General features: G+C 42.6%; 11 protein-coding genes across 11 annotated transcripts; 6 read left to right on the top strand and 5 right to left on the bottom strand. All coding sequences in view use genetic code 12, as the record gives it.

Annotated features, from left to right (window-relative positions):
- Positions 1-576: 576 nt before the first annotated feature.
- UTR1 (NAD kinase associated with ferric reductase) lies at positions 577-2,551 on the bottom strand. Its single transcript, XM_001383120.1, has one exon. The coding sequence runs from the start codon at positions 2,371-2,373 to the stop codon at positions 646-648; it is 1,728 nt and encodes a 575-aa protein (XP_001383157.2). The 5' UTR covers positions 2,374-2,551; the 3' UTR covers positions 577-645.
- A 1,115-nt stretch (positions 2,552-3,666) lies between these two features.
- GDA1 (golgi guanosine diphosphatase) lies at positions 3,667-5,445 on the bottom strand (the record flags this gene model as incomplete). Its single annotated transcript, XM_001383121.1, has 2 exons — positions 3,667-5,035; positions 5,069-5,445. 2 exons carry the CDS (start codon positions 5,443-5,445, stop codon positions 3,715-3,717), a joined length of 1,698 nt encoding a protein of 565 aa, XP_001383158.2.
- Positions 5,446-7,123: 1,678 nt separating this feature from the next.
- Positions 7,124-8,440, top strand: PICST_30137 (hypothetical protein; the record flags this gene model as incomplete). Its single annotated transcript, XM_001382582.1, has 1 exon — positions 7,124-8,440. The coding sequence occupies one exon, from the start codon at positions 7,124-7,126 to the stop codon at positions 8,438-8,440; it is 1,317 nt and encodes a 438-aa protein (XP_001382619.2).
- Positions 8,441-9,104: 664 nt separating this feature from the next.
- Positions 9,105-13,097, top strand: PICST_54178 (C2H2 zinc finger protein; the record flags this gene model as incomplete). The annotated part of the gene is given in 6 exon segments (XM_001382583.1): positions 9,105-9,716; positions 10,092-10,917; positions 10,960-12,675; positions 12,696-12,734; positions 12,754-12,804; positions 12,865-13,097. The coding sequence occupies 6 exon segments, from the start codon at positions 9,105-9,107 to the stop codon at positions 13,095-13,097; spliced, it is 3,477 nt and encodes a 1,158-aa protein (XP_001382620.2).
- A 155-nt stretch (positions 13,098-13,252) lies between these two features.
- Positions 13,253-14,115, bottom strand: NSA2 (ribosome biogenesis protein NSA2; the record flags this gene model as incomplete). Its single annotated transcript, XM_001383122.1, has 1 exon — positions 13,253-14,115. The coding sequence occupies one exon, from the start codon at positions 14,113-14,115 to the stop codon at positions 13,330-13,332; it is 786 nt and encodes a 261-aa protein (XP_001383159.1).
- A 548-nt stretch (positions 14,116-14,663) lies between these two features.
- Positions 14,664-15,710, top strand: PICST_54653 (nucleolar protein required for ribosomal RNA processing; the record flags this gene model as incomplete). The annotated part of the gene is made up of 1 exon (XM_001382584.1): positions 14,664-15,710. The coding sequence occupies one exon, from the start codon at positions 14,664-14,666 to the stop codon at positions 15,708-15,710; it is 1,047 nt and encodes a 348-aa protein (XP_001382621.2).
- A 1,066-nt stretch (positions 15,711-16,776) lies between these two features.
- Positions 16,777-17,494, top strand: TSA1 (Peroxiredoxin TSA1). The gene has a single exon (XM_001382585.1). It carries the CDS (start codon positions 16,799-16,801, stop codon positions 17,390-17,392), a length of 594 nt encoding a protein of 197 aa, XP_001382622.1. The 5' UTR covers positions 16,777-16,798; the 3' UTR covers positions 17,393-17,494.
- Positions 17,495-18,236: 742 nt separating this feature from the next.
- On the top strand, positions 18,237-18,776 carry HNT2 (diadenosine polyphosphate hydrolase; the record flags this gene model as incomplete). The annotated part of the gene is made up of 1 exon (XM_001382586.1): positions 18,237-18,776. The coding sequence occupies one exon, from the start codon at positions 18,237-18,239 to the stop codon at positions 18,774-18,776; it is 540 nt and encodes a 179-aa protein (XP_001382623.2).
- Positions 18,777-19,206: 430 nt separating this feature from the next.
- Positions 19,207-20,127, top strand: PICST_55363 (predicted protein; the record flags this gene model as incomplete). The annotated part of the gene is given in 3 exon segments (XM_001382587.1): positions 19,207-19,734; positions 19,753-19,852; positions 19,964-20,127. The coding sequence occupies 3 exon segments, from the start codon at positions 19,207-19,209 to the stop codon at positions 20,125-20,127; spliced, it is 792 nt and encodes a 263-aa protein (XP_001382624.2).
- Positions 20,128-20,482: 355 nt separating this feature from the next.
- On the bottom strand, positions 20,483-20,989 carry PICST_13387 (predicted protein; the record flags this gene model as incomplete). The annotated part of the gene is made up of 1 exon (XM_001383123.1): positions 20,483-20,989. A coding segment is annotated over one exon (507 nt), but the record flags the coding sequence as incomplete, so codon positions are not given.
- A 727-nt stretch (positions 20,990-21,716) lies between these two features.
- On the bottom strand, positions 21,717-22,550 carry PICST_56107 (predicted protein; the record flags this gene model as incomplete). Its single annotated transcript, XM_001383124.1, has 1 exon — positions 21,717-22,550. One exon carries the CDS (start codon positions 22,548-22,550, stop codon positions 21,717-21,719), a length of 834 nt encoding a protein of 277 aa, XP_001383161.2.
- Positions 22,551-26,898: the final 4,348 nt, after the last annotated feature.

Here is a 26,898-nt window from a genome sequence, read left to right on the forward strand (position 1 = left end):
TGGTAGATAGCTTCTATCGTCCACAGTACTGCTATTTGCACCAAAGACAGAGATGCCAATACGTAAATATCTACGTATCTAATCTCTTCTAATTTAAAATTCTAAATTCGCAGCATATGAAATTGCGCCAAAAATGCAACCAAGCCGTCGGACTATATGCACACGCAGGCATCACTCCATATCTCTGTCACTCCATACTTTCTGGTACGGTGTTTTCGATTGAAAATTGCAATTTGAAAGTGACACTAAGTGAGCCAATTCAAATCTGAGGCATGATTCATGTTCTGTATTGCTCGTCTCTCTCAAGGCCTTCAAAAACTCCATTTATATCGTGCACATGTGGTGTCACGTGATCATGCTCCTGGCCAATTTTGCAATCATTTCGCGTCCCGACTTCTTCTCTGCTCTCATTCTTCTCCTGTTTTACACTTGCTCTCTCCTTATATATGTTGGTCTTATATTTGTTCGTCTGCTGCGTTTTGATTCTTCTTCTTTTTCTTTTGCCCTTGTTTTATTCTCGTTGTTCATCTCGATTCTTCACACTCCTGTTTAAAACCTACGCTCTACACCTCGTTTGCTGTGACTATTGATTACACACTATGTAACTGCCCCCTTGGGCGACCTAATAAACCTGTAAAAATAACCCTAATCCTCAGACCCGGAACCAGTTGTAGACGAAGAGTATCTGGTAGAGTTTGTAGTCGACGTAGCCGAGCTGTCCAAGGTGATTTTGGCATGAGGATGGGCAAAGCATGTTCCCTCGAATCCACCGTAAGTATTTCCTGGTGGTGGGGTGTTGATGCCGTCTCCTGGAAGAGGAATGTAAGGAAGGTCCTCTTCTGTCTCATTATCTGAAGGAGTCGAGTCTGAATCCGAACTGTAATTGATATCAAAGTCGTCTTCTGCAGCACCATTGTCGATATGGAGATTCTCCAAATCTTGAGTTGCCGCAGATGTGGACTTCCTCATCATACGCTGGCTCTGATCGCTCAACAAGTGGCTGAAGGGCTTCTGTTGCTCTCTGGCATTCCAGTTTAAGTTCCTACTGACACTGTCGATGTACTCAGTTTTCGATGAGATAACAGTAGGGAACGGGAATGGACTAGCCTGTATGGTGACGTAATCGCCCTTGCGCAATTCGGTTCGGACCTTACCGTCAAAAGATGCCCAAGCAGTAGATCTACTAGTGTCGGGCACCTTGACCTTCAAGAACATACCGTCTGGCAACAAGATGGGTCTGAACGACAAGGTGTGAGGACAGATCGGCGTCACACTAATTGCACTGACACCTGGGTGGACCAATGATCCTCCTGCCGAGAGCGAGTATGCTGTCGAACCCGTAGGTGTTGCAATGATCAAGCCGTCAGCCTGGGCAATGGTGAGCAAAGAGCCATCTCCGTACAACTCCAACTGGGTAACGTAGGGTGATGGACCTCTGTCTATAACCAACTCGTTGAGAACCTGCTGTTCGCAGATCAACTTACCGTCAGCAGTATGTACTCTACAGGTGAATCTCATTCGTAAGTACGCCTTTACGCCCGAGGCTATAACTGTGTTCATGCGTTCGCGGAAGTGCTCGAACTTGAAGTTGGTCAAAAAGCCCAAAGATCCCAAGGCAAACGAGATTACTGGTGGGACGACACGTTGGAATAAGTTCAGCGCATATAGTACTGTTCCGTCACCTCCCAAAGTGACCACCAAGTCGAATTTCTCAGGGTTTTTCAAGGCGAACTTCTTGTCCCAGAAACGCAAGAGGCCGTTTGCTTTTGGAATCTGGGTGCGGATGTCGTCCGTGTTGAATCGTTTCAGGTTTTCCAACTTGGCATCAACATAGACCGTGATGTCACGTTCTTGCGTGAGAAGCCATTCTACCACTTCTCGTGTCAAATAGATGAGAGAGTTGTCTCTGGCTTTGGTCACAATCATGATGGCACGCACATCCAACTGGATCGTGGTCTTGGACAAGTTTTTTGCGAGCATACGCACTCCGTTGGCTGTCTCCGCTAATTCTGTATGGGACTTGACCGAACGGATTTCGTCTACAGAAAGCTTCTGCAACATGTTGGTAGAACTAGTAATCTTTTTGTTGACCTGCTCGCAGTAGAGCTTGTTGTGGATCATCGGAGCCTCTCGCAGAATGTGGTTGCCCACCGGACTAGTAGTTCCGCTGCTGTTTTGCGACTGGATCTGGCTCTGGCTCTGGCTCCGAAACCCGTTGGCATGGCTGGTGTTAGCGATGATGCTGTGGCCATTAGTCACAACTGTTCCGTAGCCGCGACTCAGAGCTCGCTTGGTAGGATTTGTGGGCCTATCTGTGTTCGTCATCTCGCCGTGGAGTCGTGCTGTGAGCTGGCTCTTCTTGTCTGTAAACATGGACTAGTGGGACTTTAGTCGAAGATGACGAATTAATGGAAAATATGAATCTCTGGCACTGGAAAAAAAGTTTCCGGTGAAACTGATGACTAAGAAAGTAGAATAGATCCACTACGAGATTTCAGTGGGGACTCCGTACTTGTGTCGTAAAGGAATGCTAAAGACCAGCAGAGAATTGGATGGAATTGGTATGTGTAGTTTAGGAAAGAAGCGGTGGCCACTGCAAAATCAAAAGTTGGGGATGATGCCGATATGGAAAACTAAATTTGCTTTATGCAAGTCCAGGACGGAAGCTTTGTACTACTAGATGTTCAAATTGTTCAGTACGGACAGAAAAAGTATGAAAAGAAAAAGTCAGACTCAAACTATCAGTGGCGAAGTTAGATTGGATCTGTGGAGGTGTTCTCGGTGGTATTGGAATATATATATAGGGATGGCTGCTATGTACTGATTTGGCTCTGGTGATGAGATGGAGAATTTCTGAGAATATCTCGTAAGACGTCACAGTGGGGAAGATCAGAATCCTATGAAAAATCTTTTAAACGAGACGGTCCAAGGAACGGCCTGACTTTATATACTAAGAAGAGCAGAGAAAACTAAAATGTTGCCCGATTCCGTAGTCTATATATACTGAACATATTTCTCTGGAACAACCTCCTTCCTTCTCTTCTGTGTTAGTGGCCGGAGAATAATCGGACTGGGGTACGGAAGAAAGTCGATGCGGAAGTTATTAACGCTTCCTACATAGTGAAACGGAACTATTAGATTGTCCATAGTAAAAGATTTGTGGTACTACTGCCTCCTACATAGTGAATCCTAGGAGGTTGTTCCTGGTGTCTGGATTCTCAGCCTTTCAATATGGATGCTAGCAGTTGAACGACTTTTGTGTGTTTTTCATGATTTCAGCACCGCTCTTAATTTTCACATCTCATATATATTTGTACATGTCTTGCGCTTTTATTACTTGTAGTGCTCTAACTTGGCAATCTCGTCGTATTTTGGTGCTCTTTGGCTTTTTCGCCATGATTTTTCATGAATTTTCTTTCGCTACACATGTGTGCTAATGTGTTTGTAGCTCGCAGGTTCAAGAGCCCTTTTTCGGAGTCGCCCCGGTGTCATTCTCCGACCTATCGGCTGCAAATACCTTGTAAATCGGCTGAAGAAAAACGTTGCTGGCAAAGTGGTACTGGGTGGCAGAGCTTTTAGACATCTACTATGTTGTACACCCGTAGAGCCAATTGCTATATTAAGCTACTATACTGTAGAAGTAAGAAATACACTATTGTATCTATTATACTCAAATAATATACATTGTATGAATGCGAATACTATCTATGCGGACTAGTTGGTCTCTTCAACTCTACATTGCCAGCCGGAGTTGGTCTTGTCCAACAATGGCAACGATGCTCCCAAACACCATCCCAACTCGTTGCCGTCGATCGTCTTGGCAGTCTTCAATTCTCTGTGGAAGGGAATGTCGTAACCTGTGTGCAACATGGCTGTGATGAACGACAAATCGGTACACCATTGAGGCTCTTCCTTCAATTCCTTGATGTGGTCGTCCAAGAGAACTTCCTGCCACAAGGTTTCGCCGTTACACACGATCTTGGCCAAGTCAGCCAACTCCTCGACGGTGAAAGAAGAGGGGAAACCCAAGGGGTTGGTTCTATCGTAGAAATACGAGAATACGAACATGTCAGAAGTCTTCTGGAAAGACTTGACTAATGAAGGCTGGTGCACACCATTGAACGAACATGGCTTGGAGGTACATTCGGCATCCTTGTTGAGCACCTGCTCGGCAATGGCACGACAGAGAGTTCCACCAGGAGTTGATGGACCCTGGAAGTTGACAACGTAGAATTCCGATTCAGAAACTTCAACTACTACATCATGAGCAATTACATTTGGAGGAATACAAGGATTGTTGATGGTGATAGAGGCCTTAGCACCCTTGGTGGATGCCTTGTCGCTGAGCTTTTCCAAGTCTGGGTGTTCTTTCAAACTGCCCTGGATGACCTTGGCGTTGATCTTGTTTCTACCTTGCATCAATCCGTAGCCCAAGTGCGAAGTCTGGTAAAGCAGGAAGTCTCTGTCACCAAACGTGAAATCGTATTTGTGGTCACCTTCGACCATCTTCTCGTTGTCACCAAATTGAGGCTCAAATACAATCTGAGTAGAACCTCCACCCAAGTCAAATACAGCAGCAGTAGGGTTCTTTTCTGAACTTCCGATGTTACCCAACAAGTAGTTGGTGGTGATCCAGGCATAGACACCTTCGTCTTTGCCTTCCATGATAGATATACCGTCACCGGGAACGACAGCAAATGGGTAATCATTTTCCAAGTGCGCTCTGACTTCCGCCAAAATGGCGTCAGACTTTTCCTTACCTAAAAGTCTCAACCCAGCAGTGGCCTTGACAGCCACAGGAGTACAGCCTCTCTTGGCTTCTGGAACGGTTTCTAAGGCAAGTTTCAACAATGGATCGAGTGATTCAGCAGCTCCCTTGGTATCGGTATCGAAGGAAGACAAGCCTGGCTTCAACATCTTGAACTCTTCACTCAATAACTTAGGTGGTGATACACAGGTGTTGAACGCATATACGTGGACTCTGGAGCCAGTAGAACCAGCGTCAATCATAACCACATAGTCAACTTCTTTACAACTACCAGAAGAACCCTTGGAGGAACCACTAGACGAGCCTTTGGGCTTGCCCTTAGTCTTGGGTTTAGTCTTGGTCGTCTTTGGCGAGGACTGGTTGACGACTGAACCTTCAGTAGATTCGGTTTCGGTTTCTGGAGCAAGATCCTTGTTGGCTTCGACCTGGCCGGGAGCCGCTGGTTTCTTGTTATCATTTTGTTGGTATGGAGGTTCGTTTCCTTGGTGAGGTTTTCCCTGTAAAGTATCAACATTATCCATTTCACCCAGTAATGGGACAGCTGCATCCCCTGAGACGGCAGGCTTGGTTCTTTGGATGGATGAGCCTAGCGAGTTTTGCGTGGTTGCGAAAAAGGCCACAATCCCCAAGATGGCTAACGCCAGAAGGAGGTAGCGAACGTTTCGGTTAGAGAACATATTAGGGAGTCTCTTGGACAGCTGTTTGAGGAATAAACTCGACACTTTGGATAGTAATAATAGACAGGCTTGCAGAACTGTATTCAAATCTGGCCTGATTTGAGCGAACGAAAGGGAAAAGACAGAAGAAAGAAACACCTCAGTTCGATCTATAAGAAACAGATTCCAGTTGTAACACGTATTCTCCTTAAAAAGAGTATATAAAATGTCCTTCACGAAGAAACTGGAAAATCTCAGATATCCCGATTAGATAACTTTTTTTCAGGTGTGTTGGCGTTTCTTTTCTTTTTCGTGTTTTGGCGCGTAGAACAAAATTATAATATTTAAAATTGTTGGCGTGCGACAATTCAGCCGATCAAGATGAAGAATGATGAAGAATGAGGGCGGCAAGTTCAAGAAATTAAGAATATGAAGTGAAGAGCAGCTGGTAGTTTTGCCACTGGCCGTGGGAAGAGTAACTGAAAATCTGGCCAAATTCTGGGCCAAATTTGTTCTTTTGACAGTCCTTGTGTATTTGAAGTCTTGCAGAATTAAGGGCTTCGGAGTTACTTTTAGTCTGCAGTAGGCGCTAACTATTGTCTGACACCAAGATTCGAACTGGATGTCCACGAAGATCTTGGTGAAGTGTTCCTGCTTGGAAGTGTTCCTGCTTGGAAGTGGCTGTAGAAGACTAGCAGGTTATTCTAGAAAGTCCCATTTTGAGAATTCTAAGTAGCCCGCGAGGGTGACGATGCTTGCGCTGAGCACAGCCAAAGGGACAGTACATTTAGCAGTACATATACTGCCAATGTAGTACTGTAGCGATTATCAATTCGTGGCTAGTTGATTATAGTCTATAACTGAGAGGTTATGACAAGACAGCATAATGTAGGTTAATTGTGTTAGAATGTGAGTATGATATTTATGATATCGACTTGAAATGTATAAGCAGAAATACACGGTTACTGACAAACGATGCAGCTAGAATTGCTCTTCGAATCTGAAATTGTGTTGTCCAACGGCATTAGTTATTGTATTTCTAGATAGAATATATCCAAATTTCTCCTGGTTTTCGCAGCAATTGAGTAGAATGATTATAATCACCAAACATTTGGAATCAGAAACAGAAAGGAAGAAAACAAGAAATCTACAAAGTGAGTACAACACTCTTTCGTAGTAACTTCATGGAATTGAATTGAACTCTCTTTCCTCTATCATCTGCCCATTTCACCACTGAACTCTACCACCATCTTTCCAGAGCGCACGGCTCGCGCCCTACAGCCTATTAGGGAAATCAAGTTGCAACACACGTGACTCCATCTCATGCACCGAAACTCGTGGGTCGATGCTTCCTATTGGGGCTGAATTTGCGAGCAACGTTTTCCAGTCCTTACAAGCGAGATGACACACGAGGCTGCCATCAGCACGAGTACGGAATGAAGCTGTCACCCGAAATAAGAAGACATTATTTGGATCTGGAATCTGAACATATTCGTCTTTTCTCAGACTGTTTTTCTCCATCACCATATTCATCTAGCAGAACAACTCAGCATCGGCTCTTCTATCTTTGTGAGCCTAGAAAAACTTATTCTGCGACTGCCTCACTAAAACAATTTGGCACCCAAACACGTTTTTCACATTTCACATTTTCTTTTAATTGAGAGCCCAAAACAGCCCAAGTGTTGCTGGAAAAGCTGCCATGGTCTCGGGAACAGCATACACACGGTTCCCGTTGTCTGCTTGCAGTCACGATAACTTGAAGGACTCGTCCAAGTCGCTTGCTGTAGGCTTGAATAGTTCTGTGAAGAGCTACCAGTTGATGAGTAATGAAGAAGTGGAAGTAATTGAAAATGAAGAAGATGACGAAGATGAAGAAGATGACGAAGATAATGAAGATAACGAAGATGATGAAGATGATGAAGATAACGAAAATGACGAAAAATACAATGAACTTGGCCTTGAGCATGAAAATGAAGTAAAGGATAACAAAATTCTAACCCAATCAAAAGCGGAATATCTCCAGAAGCACGCATACCGCCACTCAGAAGTCTCTGATCTAGAGTCTGACTTCGATGATTCAGATTATGACGAACCGGCACCGGAACCATATACGCCCAGTTCCTCGCCTTCTACATTCAAGTTTGATCTCAAATCGAATCTCAAGCCAGCTGAAGAACAGCTAGGTGCGGTGACATTGTCACTTACTAGAAACAAAATTGCATCTCTAATCACAGAATACTTTCCTGGCGTGCTCCATGATGAAGATTACCGTGAAATCAAAAACTACGTCATCAACACTGTGCTTCAAAGTTTCGGTGATTCAGACATAAACACCATCTGCAACAAGATCATCCGCAAAAGCTATCGTCCGAAGCTAGTAGAGCAGATCCAAGATGCATTCGCAGACAAGTATGAGGAGATCAAGATTGATAGTTACTTTGACTACATTACATCTTATCTAACATACGTCGCTGACAAGCGAGACGACAGCTTGTTGCACAAGCCAAATCTATACGAAAAGTACTCCAAGATCTGGAAGCTTGATAAACCCAACTACAAGATCTACACCAAAGACTATTTCACCGATGAGTACTTTGACATTTTCCATCAGTACAAGCTGAAGAAAATGAACGACCGCGCTACTATGGACGTCCTCGTAAAGTCAGGGTTTCTCATGAATTTTGACAAGTTCTACGTCTACTATACGAGAGACTTGAAGTCTGGAGCCTTGCTGTATGATTCAAGCGATGACTCTTCAGAAGAATCTGACTACGACGACTTTGTCTCAGACACTTCAGAGCTAGACGGACTAGCTCTCTACTCTAGTGGAAGTAGCTACACTATCCGCAGCAGTGTTAGTTCTGGTTCTTCCCTGGATGCTAGTCGGCGCTCGTCTACAAGACTGTCGGAAGAACGTAGAAAGCTGCTCCGCTTCGATGATAAAGTCGAAATCGTAAGTGTAAATCAACACCAGCCTGTCAGCTCAGTCCACACATATTTATGTGGATACCACTAATATTTATTTGTACTATATAATGAGGAACGACATAAGACAGAACAAATGTAGAATTATAGGCGGAGAAATTGACTCATTCCAAAGCAAATGCTTTTCCAATTCCTTTTCGAATTCCTTGCTGATGAAAATCAGAGCTTCGAATTACACTATTAGTTATCAGCCTCTCTTTAATTAGTAGCTGCGAAATTTCCACATTTGTGTTGACGTCTCACGTGATGCAAAAGTTTTCTCGCTAGTAGCAAAGAGCTTCTCAAGCCCAAAAGCGGAGTACTCCAGAAGACGAAATTCAAAGCTGTATTCATAACTTCGAGTCCTGCTCAGGCAAAACTAGATAAGAACATATTTGGATTAGCCATACAATACCTTCTACAATTTAGAGTGTTGTCTACTTTTCTTTGTGAAATCCAAACTCCGTTCCGAACTTGTCTGACAGAAACCGGACTCTGTTTCTTTCGTAAACGACTCACACATTGAGACATTCTACATTTTTCAGATCTGTCCATACCCTATTCCTTAATTCAACACCACAATCCACACGATCTTCTAGACCCCTACTATCGTTTCAATCCATATTTGATCAACAATAGCCCCATATACAACCCAGAATCCATTGGCTATTCTTTTGTATACTAAATTTCAGTTCGCAATTATTCATAGCCAAAGTATGTCTGAGTCCTCTGACACCCCCCAATCTGCGTCCGGAGCGATATCACCGTCCTATTACTCCGGTTCTAGACCGCCGTCCAAGAAGAGGAGAACCCTTGGCTCGTTTCCATGCCAACATTGCGATAAGGTATTTACCAGATCTGATCATCTCGCTCGTCACAACTTAAACCATGAACCCAAGGAAGTGTTTCGTTGTGATGTTATACTTGAAGATAGCATAGGAAGAAAACGACTTTGTGGAAAGACATTTGTACGAAAAGACTTGAAAGAACGACATGCCAAACGTCATTTGGAGATGATGGGAGAATCCGGCAAGAGAACGTTGCCATTGCAGATGCAATCCACTTCAGCCATTCTGACTTCTTCTCCAACTCGAACAGATACTCCATCTCGCTCACAATCTTCTTCCAAACGCAAATCTAACGAAGAATCCTCAACAAGCCCAGAATCACCTTCTCAGCCTAACGGTCATTTTCTCCAGATATCCAACTTGATCAACGAAAACGTGAAAGCCGGTGCTAGTGCTAGTACTGATGCTAATGTAAATGTAAATACTGAAAACGTACAAGTTGAACCAAGATCGCGACAGAACAGTAACAGAATGTCACATGTACTGATCCATGAACCAATACATTCACAACAAATACAGGTACAACCACAATCTCAGCCTATTCATTCGCAAGCACATTCTCAACAAATTCAGAACCAACCAGCACAAATTAAGCTCGAACACGAATCAATTCTAGCACAAACAGGACTCATTGCACAGCAGAAGATCCCGCAGCCTCACGTTCCACAGGATATCACCAATCCAGAGATCGTCGACCATGCATCTCTAAATCCTCAGATTGTAGATGTTTCTGCTAATCGACAGTTGGGCCATCAGATACTAAGTCCAACTAATCAGATTGGTATACAATTTCAAAATCATCAACTACAAAACCAAAATCAAAACATAATGCAAGGCATGCCTCAGAATGAGAAGCATAATCAGCATCTTCAAGGACAGAATCAGAATCTGCCAGTACTCATTAACACTAAACGTAATTCTATAGAGCAACTCAATGCTCTGCTTCCTGCCGGTCAGCTTGACTCTTTTAACGGATATCAGAACAATCAGCTTTTGAATGATGAACTGATGTCTCAACAGAATCTCAGTGAGCTCTATTCACAAACAGTTTTGAATTTCAGTAGTAATATTCCTCAGACTCAGAACGATATCTTGTCGTGGTTGTTCAACGATTCTCCTACAAATGTGATGTCTAATTCCCCACACGAATCTGTAACCAAAAGATTAGGTAGCAAGGATAATTTAATCAGTCTTGCTCAACAGAACCAGATTCAACATCAACAGAGAGTTCCTTCCAGTTTTGAATTTCCTGTCAATGGATCCGCTGCTGTGATTCCTTCGCCTCACGGTGGATCGCAGTTTTCACCTTTAGGTGAACAGATTCAAGGGATGGCTTCGTCTGCTGGTGCACTCAATATGATTCCGCCAATGGGGAAGCAAATGAATACTAGTCCACAGTCTAATTTCAATGGCAACATTCAGGCTATGAACAACTACGGTTTCCAGGATCTGAACATTTTCCTGAACGACGACAACCCCTTAGATGAGCTCTTTATTCGGCAAGTGCAACTTGGAGCTAACCCTAATAACGGAAACAGACTTGTAGATGGCTCTGCAGGACTTATTTCTACGCCAGCGTTGCTCAATCTTAACATGACTTCTACTGCTTCTTCAAATTCTCCTACAAACACTAATGATTCGGATCCTACACCCAAAAACTCTGTGGATTTCAGTCCTGTCAGTACCAAAAATGCTCCTCTAGAAACATTTGAGCACAAATTAGAGTATCATGCTGAGAAACAAAATCTTCCCAAACATAAGCATATCTTTATTGATAGTCTTGTCGTAGATCTGATTCTCAAAGCCTTGAAAAGTGTTACTAGAGAAGACTTGTCTAGTATTTACGACATCGACACTAACAGATATACCTTGGAAGATAGAATTTCGTATTACTTGTCTATGTACTGGCTTGTTTTCCACCCGCAGTTTACGATTTTGCACAAACCTTCATTTGACACGAAACTGACAGAACCATTGTTGTTAGCTTCAATGATCATAGTAGGGTGCCACTATAGTTCTCCTACATTATCCGAAGCATTGGCAAAGGCTCATAAAAAGTCTGTAGAATTTAAGTTCAGTATGATGATTGCTAGTCCTTTGCGATACATGATTTTCCAACATGAGGATTTCAAAACTCCAGTAAGACTTTGGGTGTTGCAGAGTTTGAATATGCTTGAATGGGTAGAAAAGAACTTTCTTCTGAGAGGAATGCATGAGCGTGCTCATGTCCATCATGGAACTACTGTTCAGCTTTTAAGAAGATCTCCTTTGTTGGGCGGAAATCCTGCCAATGCCAACAAGAAATCCTCCAGTTCTGCTAGTGGGTCCAATACTAGTGCTGGAGAAGAAGATTCAGATGCTGCTGCTAGTGAATTAGCTGCTAGCAAGAGTGGCTCAGCCGATTATGATTTGTTCGTAAGATGGGTGGAATCTGAATCAATGAAGCGAGTAACGTTCTTGACATTCTACTTAGATATAATTGACTATATAAAATTTCGTCATAACCCCCAGATCAACTTCTACCAGTTGCAGTTGTTGAATTTGCCATGTGATGACGAACATCTCTGGGAGTCGAACGAAGTCAACGGCTCGTTTAGAAGAATCGTAAAGAGACAGAAAAAGTTGCAACAACAAGCAGATGCTAAGAGTTCGGGCAAAAAACCCAAAGAACCTACTAAAATCAGAAATGGCGACAGTTTCTTGAATGTCTTGAAGAAATTGTTGAGACCGTATAAGCCCAAGGAGTCAATTTTCAAAAGTAGTGTTTCTATCTTCACCAGGAAAATCTTACTAGCTGGTCTAGTTTCGATTATGTACCAAATGCAACAGACGGATGTGCAAAACAGCTCACCGTTGTTGACCACGAACGGGATTATTCAAAACAATACGCAGAAGACTAAGATCTGGAAAGAAATTCTCACCAAAGCATTCGATTACTGGCACTTCGAGATCATCGAGTCTTATTCTTCGCAGATTTTGTCACCTAGTACCTCTTCTATCTTCAACGATATCAGCTCATCACAAGTTCCATTCCCGATGTATCATCTCAGTCAAATCATTGGGATGTCTGATATCAACCATTACGATATTGCAATCTTTGGAGGCTCACCCCGCAACATGAGTGTCAATGCTACGATGAAAGATCACTATGTAGTACAGCGTAAATTGACCAACATGTGGTTGAAAAACTCCCAGCCTAGCAAGCGTACCATCAACGAGTTGATCAACTTGAGGAATGTAATCCATTGCTACTTATTGCTTTGGCAACTTATGCTTAGACCCATAGATGAAGACAGAATCGATATTACACAGACCCAGTATCTTGACTGGAATGTGAATCGTGACTACTTCGACACTATGTATGCAGTAAGTATTGCTACATTGGTATTGTGGTGCTATGCCTTTTCTACTTGTGGTCTTGAAAGTCAGCGGTTTTCGAGTTTGGAAAAGGATTTGCAGCTGGACAAGTTGCTAACCAACAAGCAATACGAGCAATTGGTACAGTTGAGTGCCGAAGGTGGTTATCAATACTTAGGAAGAGTCAGACAGGAGTTTATGACCAATCTTCGTAAGGATAATTTACATAAGGAGTTCAACATTCATCCTATGCGAATCAACCACCAGGAAGACTCCACTTTCTCGCCTCATGAAATCCTCACCAAGTACTGTGATTTGCTCAGTCTCATCTCCAACAAGCAGAACATCAGTGGCTTGTGTTTCTTGGTGGGTACCAAGTTATTGTGTAGTCAATGGGAGGTGATCCGGGAGAATGCCAAGTTAATCCTCAATTGTGGATACAGGTCTATTGGCAAGAAGAACATCTTATGTCCTGATCTTTTCCAGAATGAATTTGACGACTAAGTTGTATAATGAGTTGACGACCATGATATGTTATATAACGATTTTACTAGCACAGGCTATGACTGAAGGCTATGGTTAAAAGCTATGTTTTATATGTGTATTAGATTTAAAAAAGTAGTATATGATGAAGTAAACGGCGACGACCTATGCAAAATGAATATAACTGTATAAATTTGAAATTTAATATGAATAACTAGAAATACAACCTCCCATTAATCTTGATGCAATGATTTTATACCAACAATACGGCGTTGACACAGCCATCTCTGTCGGGCTCGTTGGTGATCTGGGCGTATTTTCCCCAAACAACCTTACCTCCGGCTGTCACCAAACCCAACTCAGATACATTGACTTCGATGATAGTACCCTTGGTCAAGACTCCCAACTGCGTGTACATAGGCGACTGTGGGTTCTTCTTAACTCCCAAAATGGGCAAGAAGACTGTGACACCCAACTCAGGATGAGTGACGTTGGCTTTCTTTTGTCTCAAGGCTGCTGGACGGATGATTCTTTCCATCTTCACTGGTCTACGAGTGAATCCTTCTCCTACAAAGGTGTGTTTGGTAATCATTCTCTTCCACGACTTGTGCTTGGACTTCCCGGTCTTGATGACCTTGAACATCTCTTCCTCAGAAATACCTCTCACTTTAGGCAAAGGCACGGAAAACTTGTCTGCCTTCTCCAATCTCTTCTGCTTGATGGAAGAAGAAATGGCCTTCGCAGTGTTGTTGGTCTGACGATCCAAAAGATATGTAGGCAAGGCCTCGCCGTCGTCCTCCTTAGGAGTGGCTGGGCCGTTAACCTTCGATTCCTGGTGAGCCTTGATCTTCTTTTTCATGGCCACCTTCTCGCTGTATCTCTTTTTGGCAAACTGTTTAGCTCTCCATCCCTTCAAGGTCTGGGCATCTTTTGCGATTCTGTGGCCCTCTCTGGCTTCCTTCTTTCTCTTTCTCTCCTCATGGTCCAATCTTCTCCCGTGCTGCTTGATGTGCTGCTCGATATATTCGTTTTGAGGCATAGTGACTTGTAGAAGTTGTTGGATACAAAAAGACAGAGACTGATGCTAGTAGTTATCATAGACATATCTAAAATTTCAGTATAGGAAAAAAAATCTTTATTCTAACGAGGTCCATCTGCAGGAAACCCATCTCAGAAAGAAAAGATTTACTGGGGCATCGCATTTTGTATGGGTTGTGAGTTTGGCAGATAGTATGAGAACCAGAGTGAAAAATTCTGAGATTCAGTTGAATGAACCTTCTGACACCGACTTCGAATACTGACAGTGTTATATTGACTCAATAGCAATTGTCCTATTTGTAAAATTTATAAGAAATCTCAGTTCTTATTATAGGAGAATACAGAATCTCATTAGGATTCATTATCACTCATTAAGCCTTATATCTCAGTAAGGGAACATAGAGAACCACCACACGTTACATAGAACAACTCATAGTTTTCAGAGTCCTACATTCATACCTATACCAATCCATACCAGTTTTCGTCTTCGTATTGATTCTCGTGTCAAAACATATCAAAACATATTAGAACATATTAAAACATCTAACCATGTCTGAATCAGTGGATGATATATTAAAGGGCATCTCGGCATCACTTCAGTCTACCAAGACTACCGTAGACGAGCTTGTTTCTGGTGTCCAAAACGAAGAGAGCTCATATCCCCAAATCATCCAGTCATTGTTGAGCAAGTCTTCACAGCAGAAAGTCGAGGGTATGTCCCTTTTGGCACTCAAGAATAATTCCTTGGTGTCCTACTTGAACAACCTTGCCTTGATAGTGTTGGCCCAGTTGGAGAGATTAGAATCTCACGATATCAGCGACATTGAAAAGATTAGAGAAGATATCATTAAGCGTACCATAGTCCAGAGAGTGACCTTGGAGAAAGGTGTTAAGCCTTTGGAAAAGAAGTTGACATACCAGTTAGACAAAATGGTGAGGTCGTACACGAGAATGGAAGCTGACGAAACCAAGTTGGAAGAGAAGTTGAAGAGCAAACAGGAAAATGGCCAGGAAGGTGAAGTGAGCGACGGATCAGACTCTTCAGAAGACGAAGATGCCTTATCTTACAGGCCCGATGCCGCGGCCTTGGCCAAGATGGCACCCAAGAGTTCTAGAAGCAAGCCCAAGTCTCGTGACGGGGACGAAGAGTCGAACGAAAAGTATAAACCTCCCAAGATCTCTGCCGTTGCACCACCCACAGCTCCACAGCGTGATCCAGATGCCAAAGAAAAAGAAGACAAGAACAGAAAATTACAGAGTATGGAAGAATACTTGCGCGAGCAGTCTGACTTGCCTCTGGTGGAGTCATCGATTGGTTCTACTATTGTAGACCATGGTAGAGGAGGTGTCAAGACCCAGCATGACAAGCAGAAGGAACAGGAAGTCCAGAGATACGAAGAAAGCAACTTTGTCAGATTGCCCCAGAACCAGACCAAGAAGTCGTTCAAGCAGAGACGGAGAGACATGGCCAACACCTTTGGTGGGGAGGACTGGTCTATGTTCAGTGAGACTAACTCCCGTAATGTCAGCAGTGGTACTTCTAGAAAGAGAAAGGCGGGCAGTGTGTGGGACAAAGTGAAGAAGAGACAAGGTTAATAGAGCATCAAATAGATTATAAATAATGAAGCAGCTGAACTGGGAGACTGTAGAAGATATTGTAAGCGTATCGCCAATGTCAAAGTATAACTACATTGAGTACCTGCTGGCCGACTAATCAATTGCGGCTTATACAGCTCAACTTTACCGTACCAACAGTAGCAGTAGAAATGTCAAGTAGGGGTCAACAAAACCGTGAATATTCACAGAAGAACATGAGTTATTGCAAGAGTCTGGACTCTCGATTAGAATATAATCAGATATGGTTTCTGTGATGAATTCAACCAACACGGGGTTTGAGTTGCACCCAAATTTCCTTTTTGCGAAGTGCTGAAAAAATAACCGAAATGTTGAAAAAGAAAGTTCCAAAGTTAAGTGAAATCAGATCCGACGCTCGAGAGAGAATAGGCTGGTGACTCAGCTTTTACGAGCTTCGCGATATTGTAGCCGTTTCAGGAGTTTGAAAACCTGCGAAACGCTCCCTTCATTGGCTATCCAGCCTTACTAAGTAGTCTCGGAGTTCTCTCAGAAATTGTCAGCATCGGCTAGTCTAGACAGATCGAGCCTAAAAAGTCTGTCAAATAGTGTCACATGCAAACTGGTCACGTGCAAGCTGTGGCTTCACCGTGTCGGATCTTAACTGACGAGCACAGGCCAAAAGTAACGCCACACGGTGGGTTGACAGGAGTGGGATTTCTTTTCTGGCGCACTCCGAAAACAGCAGCCCAAACCGTTTTCAGCCAATCATGAGCCGATTCTCGCATCGGGACTTGGCTACAAGTTACCCGGATTATTCTCCAATCGCTAAGCAGCGAATTTCTCCGTGAAAGCTCCTACACTCATACTTAGTAATGAGCGGGCCTTCTAGACTGATCCGCGGGTTATCTGTCCTGTCTGCAGGAGCCACCACAGTTACCGTTTGAGCTGCAAGAATAGAAATTCTTCGAATCGGCCGACAATCTCTGGTAGACTCAGTATATATAGACGTGGATCTGCCATCAATTTTTCAGATTTCACATTTCGAATTCTCTTCTCTTTCTGATTCTCTTCTCATCACATCTTATATCATAAACTTATAGACTTATACAATGGTTGCCCTCATCCAAAAGCCAGCTCCAGCCTTCAAGAAGACTGCCGTCGTTGACGGTGTCTTTGAAGAAGTCACTCTTGAACAATACAAGGGTAAGTGGGTCCTCTTGGCTTTCATCCCATTGGCCTTCACCTTCGTTTGCCCAACTGAAATCATTGCCTACTCTGAGGCCATCAAGAAGTTCCAAGACAAGGACGCTGAAGTCTTGTTTGCTTCCACCGACTCGGAATACTCTCTCTTGGCCTGGACCAACGTTGCCAGAAAGGACGGTGGTTTGGGTCCAATCAACATCCCATTGTTGGCCGACACCAACCACTCCTTGTCCAAGGACTACGGTGTCTTGCTCGAAGAAGAAGGTGTTGCCCTCAGAGGTATCTTCTTGATCGATCCAAAGGGTGTCTTGAGACAGATCACCGTCAACGACTTGCCAGTCGGTAGATCCGTTGAAGAGTCCTTGAGATTGTTGGAAGCCTTCCAATTCACCGAAAAGTACGGTGAAGTGTGTCCTGCCAACTGGACTCCTGGTGCCGAGACCATCAAGCCAGAAGTTAGCTCCTCCAAGGAATACTTCGGTAAGGTCAACAAGGATTAGATTATCCATATATAAACGCGTCTTGACGCTTTAGATTCGCTTATCGATAGTATGAGATACTAGTGATAGTATGAGATGCTAGTAATAGTATGATATTTAACTAAAAGGAATAATTGTAGTCGCATAGTAATATTGGAGCAGCTGGCTTTCCGTATGTAGTTCACAGTACCAATTGGTTCTGTGTCGTCTCGCTAATTCTATCATTCTGCTCGATTTCTTCATTTCTTGCTTGCCAATTCTCTACCTGGTCTACTCCTCGAAACCAATTCTTCGTGATGTCATATTTGTCTTATCGTCCCAATCCGGAAAATAATCCCATATACATGCAATTAGCACTAAGTTCCAAGTATGAGATAATTGTGGTGGATTCTCAGCAACCCGTGAATGTGATAAAGACAGACGAATAGCCGGAACTTCAATCTGTGTGCCCGCTTTTCCGCTGATTCTCCGGATTATCTACTTTGGCTGCTGAAGATAATTATCATGTGGATAAAGTGAAAAATTCTGAGATTATTAGCAGATATTGCAAACCGAAGAATCTGCGGTAGACAAACATACAAAAAGATATGGCGACTTTACAAATTGGATAATTGAAACCAATCTGGTCGCCCAATTGACATTGACGACATTGAGCCAGCGATCTTATTCACTCCAGATTCATCTCGCTCATTAATCTCGGAGCCTGTTATCGAATTGTCTTGGATCGGAACTCAGTCGCGACACGGAGAAACGAACCGAACCTTCGGAACAAAGCTCCGACTCTCCAGAATTTTTCACTTACGATTCTAGCTTCTTGCCCAATGGTTGAACCTGGTTGTCCGTTAGATTGCTGATTCTTACTGAAATGTCCGAGATATACTTCTATAAGTACTTGGTGACGCCGCAGGTGTTCTTCAAGTCCAAATACACCTACGCTCTTGTCAATATCAAGCCTCTTCTGCCTGGCCATGTTCTCGTGGTTCCACTTCGTACTTCGGTGCTTCGCTTTGGAGATTTAACCACGGAAGAGTCGCAAGATTACATGGACACATTGCAGCTTGTGCATAAGCTCATTCTCTGGGTATACAAGGCCGATTCGCTTAACATAGCTATTCAAGATGGGCCCGAATCTGGCCAGTCTGTGCCTCATTTGCATACCCATTTGATACCTCGGCACAGGAACGACGGCTACATCAACGACAAATTGCATAGGCTCCTTGAGGACTATGACATAGAAGCTAATTACGCCGATTTTGAAGCTAGAAAGAAGTCGTTTCGAGACATTGAAGTGCCGTTCGTGCTGGAGACTGAGCGAGTAGAGAGAACCCCGGAGGTGATGCACCAAGAAGCCAGCTGGTTGGCACAGGAGCTCACGAAATACCGACAGCAATTGGAGAAAGAGTAGAGGAATCAATTGTATAGAACTGATTCACTGTTTGAAATGAAGAACCCTATTATGGATCTTGGTTTTCCAAATTTGAATTCGCTTTATGTGAAATATCACGATTTATGACTTTTTATATGGGTTTCTCTATGAATTCTCTCTGTTTTTTATCAAGAGACTGTTTAGAATTATATCTGAATTGCCTATATATATATATATAAATTACATTTACGTGGGAATATATTTATAGAAGATTCATTCAGCTTCATAAAAGACTTCCCAAGCTCGAGTTGTCGATTCTATGTCGCATTTTCCGATTTGACAAGCCAGCGCGAATATCCAATATCAACTGCCAATTTTCTTCTAATATAGGACCTTTAATATTCATTCGTGTTCAGTCTTAACCGCATTTCCTTTAGGATTATTCAAGCCTTGTTCATAACTCTTCAATATGTCAGGAGAAGCCCTCGACGAGATACAGTGGAAATCGCCGGAATTCATCCAGGAAAGAGGACTTCACACTGGAAATGTGCTTGAATACTTTTCGCTTTCGCCGTTCTACGACAGAACGTCCAATAACCAACAACTCATGATGCAATTTCAGTTTCAACAAATCCAAATACCTGTAAATACCACTTTCCAGCAGTTTTTTCAGGAGAAACTTCGAGAAATGACTGGTGTAGTTTTTGTCATAGCTTACAACCGAGAGCCAGACTTCTGGATTATACGGAAGCAACTCCAGTTGGATCCACAGAATGCTGTAACTTTGCAGGATTATTACATAATTGGTGCTAATGTTTACCAAGCGCCAAAAGTATACGATGTATTATCTTCACGGTTGCTTTCTAGTGTGTTGCAGTTGCGTAATCTGATAGATTTACTCAACAAAATGACCCAGTTCCATGTGCTGGATGGCGGGCATTCGTACAACAATGCCATACACCAGTCCACCAGCAATCCCACCCAGGGCCAGCTGTCAGTTTCCATGAATTCTCAGGGCAAATCGATATCAGCAACAGTAGGGAACACTGGAACCACAGCTACGCCTATGACTATGCAAACTCCACAGACTGTAGGACCAAATGGTCCGGCCACCGGTTTGGCAGCGACAGTCGGGTCTTCTACGAATAACAATAATGCAAATAATTCCAACAACGCCAATATCGAGATCACAAGCACAGCATTCGACAATCTTTTGAGTAATGTAGTCCAATCAGGAGCCAACTCAGCTGCTGCTATATCTAAGAATGGAAGCACCAGTAGTGCTGAAAGCGCCGACGACAGAAAGAATATTTATTTGGACGACATTCCGCTTTACGGAAGAGGAAGTACGGTGGAGATGTTGGGTTTGAAAGTGAATTTGGAAAGTTGAGTGCTAATGAATTAGATGCAATCGTGTATCAATACTGTAAGAATAGGACGTTAACAATAATTGTAGATTTACATGTATTATTTCGTATACTAAGATATGTATTATATGATTGATATTCTAGGTTAATGCAATACAGTGCTCAAATCTATATAGGCACAAGAAAGAATATGTTTTTCAATACTACGAGAAATGTATACATTTAATTATATATTCTCAGATTACTTTGCAATGATGAGAACTTCATAGGTCTTCATAGTTACATTTCTTCTGTATTCTCTTCAAGAGATTGTCGACTCAGTAGCTACTCTTCTAATCAGAGTTCATCGTGAGCAACCTCTTCTTTTTCGGCAGCTTCAACTTCGATCTCACCCGATTCAGCGATCTTGATTTCCTTAACGGGACGGTCTCCGTGACTGGTCTTAACGTTTTCGATATAGTCAACAACATCAAAACCGTCGACAACTTCACCGAAAACGACGTGTTTTCCATCAAGCCAGCTGGTGAGAACAGTGGTGATGAAGAACTGCGAACCATTGGTGTTCCTGCCAGAATTGGCCATCGACAAGCGATACTTGCGGTCGTGCTTTAATTCGAAGTTCTCGTCGTTAAACTTGCCCCCGTAGATCGACTTTCCACCGTAACCCTGGCCGGTTTCATAGTCTCCTCCTTGAAGCATGAATTTGTTGATCACCCTGTGAAAAATGGAGCCAGTGTAGCCAAATTTAGGATCTTTGGAAATTGCCAATTGACGGAAGTTTTCTACCGTCTTGGGCACCACAGTTCCAAAAAGGCCAATGGTAATTCTGCCTAAGGGTTTTCCATCTTCAGTGATGTCAAAGTAAACCTTGTTAGTGATGGGAGGGTTAGAAGATGGAACGGATTCAGCACCAGTAATCTGGGTGTAGAAGAAGAACACAACCGAGATGAGAACTACAACAGCACTTAATAATTTCATCATTGAATAGTTGCAAGAACACAATTGTCGGAGAAAGAAAGGAGAACATTTCCACGTCCTGAATTTTTCACCCAGATTTCGTCGCACTTGATGTGGCACTTTGGAGTAGGTACTATTCCGGGGGTGGAGTGCTATATCCCGGATACCTCGGTTCTACCCCCAGATTATTTAGTTATGGGAAGACTTGAAAGGCATCCTGGTGGCTTGGTTAGCCAATTACTTGTCTAGTAACACCGAAACAGTAAGAATAAAGTCTGCTTGGAACTAAGGTGTTTCCTTAATATTGCCTTCCCAAACCTAGAAGATCCGACAAACTTGGTAGTAGATATAATGCCTACAAATTTGGTAGCACTAAATCAGTGAACAACGAAAATGAAGGTAGGCCCAAGGTTGGTTTCTTTTCTGCTCTGTGCTTCTGACTTCTTTGTAATTCTGAATAATATATGCTATAGCGGTTCAAAATATGTACGTAGATTCTATTGTCGGCCTCTAAAAGCGGAATGTTGTCTTTTCAACCCTTGTGGATTCGATATCCTATCAATAAGTACGACATGGTTTAGGTTTCTCCCACTCTTGTGCCATCGCTGCTTTTTTCTTGATTTGCATAGTTCTGTATATTCTTTCTTGGTTCTGTTCATTCAATTCTTTCTGCCGTTTCGTACTCAGGTTTAGTCTTCCTCTTACTAAATACCTGTATCCTGAGGCACATCATGTCATCCTTGATCAAATTCTTCCTTGTTACCGCATTACGACAGCCATTTATCGGGCACTCTGAGTGGCCCGAACTCAAATGAGTAAGAATGAAAGCTCTTTCATATGTGTGATTGCAGACTGAAGACTTTACGGGATCTACAAAGTAATTCAACGAAAGAGGGTCTTTGAGCGATATTTTCCCTCCGGATATATTTACATCGTCGTCGTCCTCCTCGAGTTCTGGTATCGGGTCCTCGGGGTTCTTAATGATGAATGATATGCTTCTTATATAAGCGTAGTTTTTATCTGACTTCAAGAACTTTTTGAACTCGCTAGACGTCTGCAGAAGTTTTCGTTCTTCGTAATGGGAAATAACAACATCGTCGAAATTCTTGAGGTCTTCTGTACTCGACTGGTACTCTTGTAATGCCTCTATGGTCAACTCTGACACATTCATATTGTTGTTTCGAATCGAATCCTTAGAGTGTTGCAAAGAATCCTTAAATTCCATCAATGCGAAGCGATTACGAAGCACCTGCTCGAAGCTGTCGAGATTCCGTTGGATAAACTCCTCGTCTAACTTCAAGTGGTCATTCTGCAAGATGTAATTGACATACTCGCTAGTTATGTCAAGTATCAGCTTACCCAACTCCTGTAAATCACTGTCTACTTTGTTCTCAAAACTGCTAGCAAATTCGAAATCTCGTGTGAGAACTCTTTGAAAAGGAACATTTGGCGGCAATACGAAGTTCTCGATGTTAGAGACACTGTCCATGATGTCGCCGGGTATATATTGGAAGAAAGAATGGGAAAGAAAGAATTGAAGAATTGTTTTAAATGCTACTTTAACAGATCAAGTGTATTTTGCTAGTTTTGCGCGTTCTCTGATAATCATGCAGGTTCGACAAGTCCATACAGATAAATGCACATCCTACTTACATCTGACTTATTGATTCAAAGAAATTATTTTCTGTACTTTGCAGAAAACAAAGTTTATTTTAAATTAAACCCCGGTCTAAGTTCTGATAGTTAAATTCCTATTCATTTTCAAACTACTTTTAGGGTAAATTAAGGCAGTTTCTTTAAAGTTAACAAATGGGCAATGCTTCAATCACGAACATGTAGATTTGATAGACTAGCTTTTTTTAATCTACACCTCAAAAATCCAATTTAAGTAATCCAAAAATGCATCATTTCAAACTATTTCTTGACATTAGGTTAATTTGTTGCTGATGTCATCTACCTCGAATAGCATAACTTCCTTACTAGGAAAATGTCAGCGAACATTCTTGTGAACAGAATGAAATATGTGGAAATTGCGGCTGATTTGCAAGACAGCAAGGTAAAAATTCAAAAGCCCTGTTTAAGCTCACTTGGGTTAGCTGGTAGCGGAAAAAGCTTACTTCTGAAGAGGTCTTTGTTATGGTATGTTTTTATTGCAGCAACATTGATTGAAATGTATAAATGGTATTGCACGAACTGAAGGATTTAATAACAAGTAGTAATTCTAATACTGGCGGAATTTAAGTAGAGATTTTTCTGGGAGTCGAAAAATTAGTGGTGTATAAAAAAGAATTGCGCAAATTTTGTCATCTTTCTACAAAAATAGTCTCTTAAAATGTACAAAATGGTATTACAAAGTAGCAAAATATAAGGAGCTATCAAATGAAACAGTATCAAACTGGTAAGCAGAAAAGAAAATGACGCTTATAATGGGAAATGGGCACAGAAATTATTGGTAGTCGTAAAAGAAACGGAAAAACATTGTAGATCCATGAACCTAAGATGCACTCGAAATCATAGGAATCTCGAAATGAATTGGTAGAATTCAACAACCGTAGTTATCAAAATCCACATACTGGCTTAGCGAAATAATAAAATAAGTTATTCTCAAAATTTAAATGACAAATTGAACAAATGCGAAAACAACTGCCATAATCGATATAGAAATGGGCTTGGCAGCCTTGCCTTGCTGTAATATTGGTGTTGGGGACGCAGTAGAGCCGGGTTGGCCCGGAATTGTGATAATTGGTGGGGGTGGGGAGTTAGGTCCTGGGTGGAAGACTGGTGACAATGAGGTAGACGCACTAGGTGTTTGAACATTTGCCGGAGGTGCCTCTGCTTCTGGAGATGGTGGCAGATGATGAGGGGTAGAAATTGACTTCTGTGGCTGTTCTGGTTGTTCCGCCGTTCCACTTGCACTGGTCGGGCTTGTTTCTGGTGTCACAATTGTTGAAGTAATCTCTGGTTGTATGGCAGGAGGTGTCGGTTGGGTATGGACCTCTGGTTGTATGACAGGAGGTGTTGGTTGAGTATGTTTCTCTGGTGGCGCAGACAAAGAAGTTCCAGTGGTCTGCTTTCCTGGAGGTACTGGAGTCTCTGTACTACAACTAGTAGTTTCAGTTGAGGTTGAGGTTGTAGTAGTATGCACAGTGACCTCGGTATGCACCTTGGTTGTTTCTACTGGGGGAATTGAAGAAACAGTATATGGGCTACTAGGCTCCAATGTCTCAGAAGTTGTTATAAAAGTTGATGTTGCAGGTATCGAAACGAATGTAGATTCAGATGTTTCTTCCGTAGATGGAATGAGGGTCAGACTTGCAATAGAACTACTATTTCCATAGTAAGCTCTACTAGACGAAAGTATTGGTGGACTGTAGGAACTCGAAACAAATTCAGAGGACCACTCTTCAGAACTTGATATGGTGACACAGTTCGAACCATCCCTACGGCATACCGTAATGATCGAACTTTCAGTGGATTCATAACTTGATGATTCTAAGCTTGATGGAATTACTTCACTGGAAGGCTGTGATGGTGTCGAAAATATAAAACTGGAAGCTTCCAATGAAGTAGAAAAGCTTTGACTAGAGTCGCTAGTAGAAGTGCTAATCTCACTAGAAGATTCGGAAGTCGAGGACAAGACCTCACTAGATGAGTCGCTGGTCGAGGAAGAAATCTCACTTGATGAGTCGCTAGAAGTACTACTCTCACTAGAAGATTCGGAAGTCGAGGACAAGACCTCGCTAGATGAGTCGCTGGTCGAGGAAGAAATCACGATTGATGAGTCGCTAGTCGAAGTGCTAACCTCGCTGGAAGCCAGTGATGGTGTCGAAAAGATAAAACTGGAAGCTTCCAATGAAGTAGAAAAGCTTTGACTAGAGTCGCTAGTAGAAGTGCTAATCTCACTAGAAGATTCGGAAGTCGAGGACAAGATCTCACTAGATGAGTCGCTGCTCGATGACGAAATCACACTTGATGAGTCGCTAGAAGTACTAATCTCACTAGAAGATTCGGAAGTCGAGGACAAGATCTCACTAGATGAGTCGCTGCTCGATGACGAAATCACACTTGATGAGTCGCTAGAAGTACTAATCTCACTAGAAGATTCGGAAGTCGAGGACAAGATCTCACCAGATGAGTCGCTGCTCGATGACGAAATCACACTTGATGAGTCGCTAGAAGTACTAATCTCACTAGAAGATTCGGAAGTCGAGGAAGAAATCACACTTGATGAGTCGCTGGTGGAGGAAGAAATCACACTTGATGAGTCGCTAGTAGAAGTACAATGTCCGTAACCTCTAGGAAGCTCTACTGTAATAGTTCTGGTTGTAACACCTGGAGGGCAGAATGTCGACTTGGTAACAACAAATGTTTTAGTTCCACAAATTGTATGAGTCCACGTTCTTGTACTCCTTGTACAGCTAGAATGACCCTGGGGAAGAATTACATCAACAGTAACCACATCGCCATGCTTGCCAGTAGGTTCTGTAACTGTTCTGGTAAATGATTTATGACCACACGTCGTAATTGTAGTCGTGCTCACCGTCTTAGTACAACTCTTATCTGTCTTAGGCAAGTTAATAACAACTGTTGCATCCCCACCACGCGAACGTGGGTAAATAGTTGACGTTTCAGTCTTATATCCATGCCCACATGTCGTCAGCGTTATCGTGCTAACTGTCCTAGTACAACTACTATCTGTCTTCGGCAACTTAATAACAACTGTTGCATCTACACCATGCGAACGTGGATAAATTGTTGACGATTCAGTTCTATATCCATTTCCACACTTCGTAATGGTGGTCGTACTAGTAGTCTTACACTTTGCATCATTCTTACCCAACGAAACAACAACAGTAACAGGTTGACCTGCGGTAGTTGGAAGAGTAGTAGTTACAGCGCCAAAAGAAGTACCACATGTCGTACTAGTAGTAGTGGTTGGCTTGACACAGCTAGGATCGGTTGTGGGCAACTGAACTACAATAGTAGCAACAGTTCCTCCATTCTTAGCTGGTGTCGTGTTAATTTCAGTGGTACTCTTGTATCCACACTTCGTAATGGTGGTCGTACTAGTAGTCTTACACTTTGCATCATTCTTACCCAACGAAACAACAACAGTAACAGGTTGACCTGCGGTAGTTGGAAGAGTAGTAGTTACAGCGCCAAAAGAAGTACCACATGTCGTACTAGTAGTAGTGGTTGGCTTGACACAGCTAGGATCGGTTGTGGGCAACTGAACTACAATAGTAGCAACAGTTCCTCCATTCTTAGCTGGTGTCGTGTTAATTTCAGTGGTACTCTTGTATCCACACTTCGTAATGGTGGTCGTACTAGTAGTCTTACACTTTGCATCATTCTTACCCAACGAAACAACAACAGTAACAGGTTGACCTGCGGTAGTTGGAAGAGTAGTAGTTACAGCGCCAAAAGAAGTACCACATGTCGTACTAGTAGTAGTGGTTGGCTTGACACAGCTAGGATCGGTTGTGGGCAACTGAACTACAATAGTAGCAACAGTTCCTCCATTCTTAGCTGGTGTCGTGTTAATTTCAGTGGTACTCTTGTATCCACACTTCGTAATGGTGGTCGTACTAGTAGTCTTACACTTTGCATCATTCTTACCCAACGAAACAACAACAGTAACAGGTTGACCTGCGGTAGTTGGAAGAGTAGTAGTTACAGCGCCAAAAGAAGTACCACATGTCGTACTAGTAGTAGTGGTTGGCTTGACACAGCTAGGATCGGTTGTGGGCAACTGAACTACAATAGTAGCAACAGTTCCTCCATTCTTAGCTGGTGTCGTGTTAATTTCAGTGGTACTCTTGTATCCACACTTCGTA

The sequence above is a fragment of the Scheffersomyces stipitis genome, chromosome 2 (assembly GCF_000209165.1).
Source record: "Scheffersomyces stipitis CBS 6054 chromosome 2, complete sequence".
In the NCBI taxonomy this organism is placed as follows: domain Eukaryota; kingdom Fungi; phylum Ascomycota; class Pichiomycetes; order Serinales; family Debaryomycetaceae; genus Scheffersomyces; species Scheffersomyces stipitis.